The sequence below is a fragment of the Sipha flava genome, unplaced genomic scaffold (genome assembly GCF_003268045.1).
Source record: "Sipha flava isolate LNK unplaced genomic scaffold, YSA_version1 268_pilon_pilon, whole genome shotgun sequence".
Taxonomy (NCBI): Eukaryota; Metazoa; Arthropoda; class Insecta; order Hemiptera; family Aphididae; genus Sipha; species Sipha flava.
This window is the reverse complement of record NW_020272932.1, coordinates 10,145-15,743: the sequence shown is the minus strand read 5'-3', so window position 1 is coordinate 15,743 and position 5,599 is coordinate 10,145. Positions and strand designations below refer to the sequence as shown.

At 25.7% G+C, this 5,599-nt stretch overlaps 1 protein-coding gene across 2 annotated transcripts; it reads right to left on the bottom strand.

The window, feature by feature from the left end:
- Positions 1-1,318: 1,318 nt before the first annotated feature.
- LOC112685160 (transport and Golgi organization protein 11) lies at positions 1,319-5,298 on the bottom strand. Of its 2 annotated transcripts, none has more exons than XM_025556949.1 (5): positions 5,123-5,298; positions 4,821-5,024; positions 2,895-2,995; positions 2,675-2,829; positions 1,319-1,576 (listed from the first exon to the last, which is right to left on the bottom strand). In XM_025556949.1, exons 2-5 carry the CDS (start codon positions 5,002-5,004, stop codon positions 1,363-1,365), a joined length of 654 nt encoding a protein of 217 aa, XP_025412734.1. In that variant the 5' UTR covers positions 5,005-5,024; positions 5,123-5,298; the 3' UTR covers positions 1,319-1,362. The 2 variants fall into 2 exon arrangements, with proteins under 2 accessions (XP_025412734.1, XP_025412733.1); XM_025556948.1 differs by having other exon boundaries at positions 4,821-5,032; positions 5,123-5,297.
- Positions 5,299-5,599: the final 301 nt, after the last annotated feature.

Genomic DNA, 5,599 nt, shown 5'->3' with positions numbered 1-5,599 from the left:
AATAATTTTTTAATTAATTATAATTTATATAATTATAATTATAATTGTATGGGGTGCTTGAGAAATGGCGTCATTTGTGTGGGAGGACAACTTATGCAATTGGTAGACTAGAGTTTAGCTATTTCAATGCCGGAAGATAATCAAAATAATGCTTTTATTAAGCCATTGACATGTTATAAATTAGAAAAATTATACATATACTAGATCTATATCTAAAGTGTCAACATTAATAGTTATATCATACAGCAGAAAATGTACATGAAAAAATACAAAATATACATCACAAGTAATATTAATGCATCTCAAGCTTATACAATTTTCATACATTATTTATAATGGACCACAAGGGACCTATATGTATTCCAAATACATAACAATAGGATTAATGGAAGTTATATTGCTCCATCCACTGCATTAATGACTATCAAATTGTCAAGATCATACATATATTGTATTTTACATTCAAATTGTAACAGTTGCTCATCTAACTATCTTTTCATTGAAAATTTGAAGTACAAAATATTTAGAATAATTTTCAATTGAAGAGGTTGGTATACATACCATACACATAAATTGGTACATAGAAAATGTAAGATTATATCTTTTTACTACCATATGACACATTAGCATCTTCATCAACGACCACTGAAACTATAATAATTAAATATTCATATTTGAATAGTTTTATTTTCAATAAATTATAATATGGAAAAATTGTGTTCGTCAAGATAAGTTATAAAATATTAAATCATATAGCAACAAAAATAAGGCAACTCATATTCGCACATATCAAAAAACCACTCAATAACAATGCAATAATTTTTTTATTTAATATATACAAATCAAAAATATACAGACTAATTATGATTTGTATTTATACACTAAAATATCTTCATTTGACATTGTTGTCATTATTTTTTTTTTTTTTTATATCAAATACTTATAATTACATATATGTAATAAAATATATTTATATGTATTTGATATTAATATATTTACTCATTTATAAGTGTATATTATAATTACATATGCATCAATAATTATGAGAATGGCTACAAATAATTAAAAGCAGGAAAATGTATCTTTGATTAATATGACCAACATCATTAAATCAATTTTTTTTTCATTCTCTTCAACATGTTAGAAAATGTAACATGCATAGTACTGAATTGTTAAAAAACTTCTATAGCATTTCGTACATTGGGCATAAACAGTAATATACTTAAAAAGATCCAATAGATTTAAAAAACACAAATATTTAAAAATATTTGAGTATGCATTAATAATAATGTATAAATAATAAAAATAACACATAAAATCAGTATGGCAATTATAAGTATATGTGTTGTGAAATAAATGCTACTAACGCTTGGTCAACCACGAAGTAAATTTTAAAACCAAATAGCCACATACTAATGTGAAAATTAATCTTTTCTCCCTAATATAGAAAGGAAGAGAAACTGTATGTTCAAGTTCAATAACTCTTCGCGATACACGACCCATCTGCTGACGCAAGTGAGCTACTTCTTCAGACATTGTCATTGGTTCACCAACACTAGTATTGAAAAAGCTCGCACTAGAAAAACAAAACCAAAAATGGAATATTAATATACAAAAAAACAGTTTTTCAAATATGTTTATTGTTAAGGTTAACATTTTGGATGTCACTAAAACTTATAAACTATTATATAATTCCTAACACAAAAAAATATTAACAGACAATATAGAAAATAAATTTTATATGCCACAGTCTTAGACTACATTTTCTTATAACAAAAGACATAAATTCCAATTTTGGATCAAAAGCTAGATTTTCAATCCTTTTTAGTCCTATACCTCCCCCATTTGTACATCACTGCTAGTAGAATATTGTTAAAAGTTAAAAGAATTCATAATTATAACAAATAATTCTTTAAAATAAAAACTACAAAATAAAAGTGCTTAAAATGTATTAATATATAAAGCAAATATTGTGCTTAAAAAAGAATGTTTTACATCACTTAGAAAAAAAATTATTTGTATCAGAATCTCATACTTAGTTATTACTTGATTTAATAAAAAAATTAATTTGTTAGAAGTCATTGTTTATCATACTCATAAATAATTCATAAGTGTAACATAATATTCATATACCTCACACATACAATAAAATAAACTGTAAATAACAGATACATGAAATTAAAATTTAATTCAAGTATATTTCTAAACTATTAATTCAAAATATTTTAAAAAACATTGTGCATCAGGTCTCTTTAACATCAGAAGTTTGGTGCATCCAACAATTTTTAGTAGTACCATTGATTTTATAATATATTATAAAATCAATAGTAATACTGTATATTAATACAAAAGAAAATTTATTTTTTTATTGTTCCTAGTATATTAATATTTGTATTCTAAAATACAATTTAGAATAGAATACTTTGATTATTTTATGTTTATATATTTCAATAAAAATTTAGTTTTGAAATAAAAAGCTGAAATATATAAAATTAAAAATAAATTATCTTTACTTAAATAGGTAACCAGTATTTTAATCTTAATATATCCTTAAGCCCGTAGTATTGGAAAAAAAAGTTTTCAATATTGTCTGTTAGAGATTGAGACAATAAATGGTGGTATAGCTTTCTCTATATCATTTTATCTCAACTATAACATTATATATAGGTAATACTTGTGATTTGTTGTAGGCTTCACCGTTTTTGTCACGGCTTCAACATTATTTAAATCAGCTGACAAGTTTTCCTCAGACACTACAGATTGTTTTTCAAAGTCATCTAGGACAGATGGAAAGTAGTGTCTTGACATTGTAATTTTTTGTGGTGGAGTCTACAACATATGTATTTGATAAATTAAAGCTATTATTTTTCTAAGTATTATAAATATATTGTTACTTGAACACGTATAAGTTCTTCTGGAGGTGGCTGAGGAATAATTAAATCGTCAATCGCAAACTCTCTGGGCTTTGATGATGATCCTTTGTGCTGATTATTACCTATAAATCAATTATTATTAGTAATATTATTTTTATTTTTATTGTACAACATTGATATTTATTTTAAAAAATAATCATCAAAATTAAAACATCAATTTAATAACTATATTTTTATCTCAAATCCTAAAATATAAAATGAATACTACAATTATTTATTAGATTATACAAAACAAGTTTTCAAAATATTCTTCATACTTAATAAAAATAAATTTATTTTCATTTTTATAATTACAAAATTGACTATATGTAGTTTAACATTAGTAAACAACTAGTAAACATTAAATCTTCTTCTTCGCCTTTCTCTCAACTATTTAAAGTCGGCCACCTTTGTTCTAAACCACCACTTGTCTCGATTTTCTACATCCCCTACTTCCACACTAACAGATTTCATATAATTCTCAATCATATATATTCATCTCTTTTTTGGTTTTCCTCTTCTTCTTTTTCCTTCACTTTGTTCATTTTCATACCAATCTTACTGTTTTCGTTTCCTTTCGTCTCAGAACATTCCCAAACCATCTCAGTCTATTTTTTCTCATTTTGTCCACTATTGACGAAACATTAATACTTACCATCTATACCATTCACATATTCGTTACTTATTCTATCTTCTCGTGTCACTTCACTCATCTATCAAAGCATTCTGATTTTTGCAACACTCATACTCTGTTCTATTCTCCTGTCAACCACCCAACACCCTGAACCATATAGCATAGTTGGTCTCATTACCTTCCTGTAAAATTTACCTTTCAGACTCATTGGAATTTTCTCTTCACATGAGACGGCTGATACTTCTCTCAATTTCATCCAACCACACTTAATCCTGTTTTACATCCATGCCAAAGCCCACGTCTTTTTTTACAAATAATCCATAATATTTAAAGGCAATATCATACTCTACACACTCTATTATACTCTATATAATATTTTATTTCTACTAATTCTCAATCCCTTTCCTTCAAGGGCTAATCTCCACTCATCCAACCTATAATTAAGTTCTTCCAGATATTTTCCTACCAAAACTATATCATCAGCAAATAACATATACTATGGTATCTCACCTTGTATGTCTTTCATAACTTCTTCCATTACCACAGAGAAGTAATAAGGGCTTTAAGTCGACCATTGATACACACCGATTCCAACATTAAAATCTACTGTTGTTCCACATAAACTTTTTACACTAGTTCTCGGCCCTTCATACATATTCTGAATCAATCTATATATATATATATATATATATATATATATATATATCAAATGTATTCATACTACTGAGGAATAGTAAACATTAAATTATAAAAATTTTAAAATTACAAAATAGTTTTAAATGTACTAAAAGTAATCTAAAGTAACCTTAATAAAAAAAAGTAAAAAAATAACTAATTTTTTTAAATGACATAAAATTGAATTAATTTTAGAAGAATCAATAAAGATTTAACTAAAAAATATATTTATTATTTAGTATAGATGTATATACAAATTCACATATTAGTATACTTTAAAATGTGTTTTTGTATCGATGTAAAGTATAAACTCCTCAATACAACTTGTTTTTAATTTTTTTATAATATGCTCCTAAAAATATATTAGTAATGCTATAAAATAAAATAAAAAAAGAACAACTACAAAAGAATTTCTATAAAACTACAAACACAAAGAAACATTTTTTATTACGTACCTACTAATAGTTATGAAGAAACAAATTAAATAAATTGTAACAAAAAACTGAGTATTATACATTGCAGTTGTTTTTACAACATAACAAATTTTGTAAAAAAATAATTAGAGAAGAATGTAATGAAGGCAATATCGTTATTTTTACCCATGAGTACAATTTTTTCTGGAACTCTCATATCGAAATTGTCACCAAAGCGACTGTTATCATCGGCATAAAAACTCGTTGGCCGGTAATCGGAAACATCACCATTCACCCTAATGCTTTTAGGCACTTGCATTTTGTTGCTGATTTCTTCAGTAAAATTCGTGTCATATACGTGATCATCCATCCTCAGCGTCGTGAAGTGTTCTAAATTCCTTAACAATGGATATCAACGAATGAAGACAAAATAAATAACAAATAGCATACGTACATATGACTAAAAAATGTCGTGCACATTAGCTCACCTGTTTTTTGACACGGCTAAAGAACCCACTGGGCTTGTGGAGGGATGCGAGGTGAAAAGGACAATCTTCGAGGAAAATAGATTGAAAATGTATTTATAATCAAAAAAAGAACATAACACAACAAATGAGAATAATTCGTATACCCACTATTAAATCTTCTGGGTGCTGATTACAAAAAAATGATAACGTACTGCACAGTGCGTTGATAAGGAAAAACATCCGTTAAATTATCAACGATATAACTGGTAAGTGAACGGATCCCTCGACGGCTAATGCAAAGAACATAATTTATTTTTTTTACCCCTACGAATACAATGTCCAATAATACAAAATACTTAAATAGAAAAAAAAATTAATAATATTTAAACAAAATAAATGGAATAGTAAAAAAAAATTTATTTTTACCATCCCATTTATTTATTTATTAGGTATATAATATAATTGTTTTATTTAATAAATATTATATACATTATATAA

What these genes read in the sequence shown, in the direction of transcription:
- LOC112685160 (XM_025556949.1), bottom strand. Translation starts at nt 5,004, where the DNA reads ATGGATGATCACGTATATGACACGAATTTTACTGAAGAAATCAGCAAC. An exon ending in AGAAAAAATTGTACTCATGG is followed by an intron (nt 2,996 to 4,820) that starts GTAAAAATAACG and finishes ATTGATTTATAG; the next exon opens with GTAATAATCAGCACAAAGGA. An exon ending in AAGAACTTATACGTGTTCAA is followed by an intron (nt 2,830 to 2,894) that starts GTAACAATATAT and finishes CATATGTTGTAG; the next exon opens with ACTCCACCACAAAAAATTAC.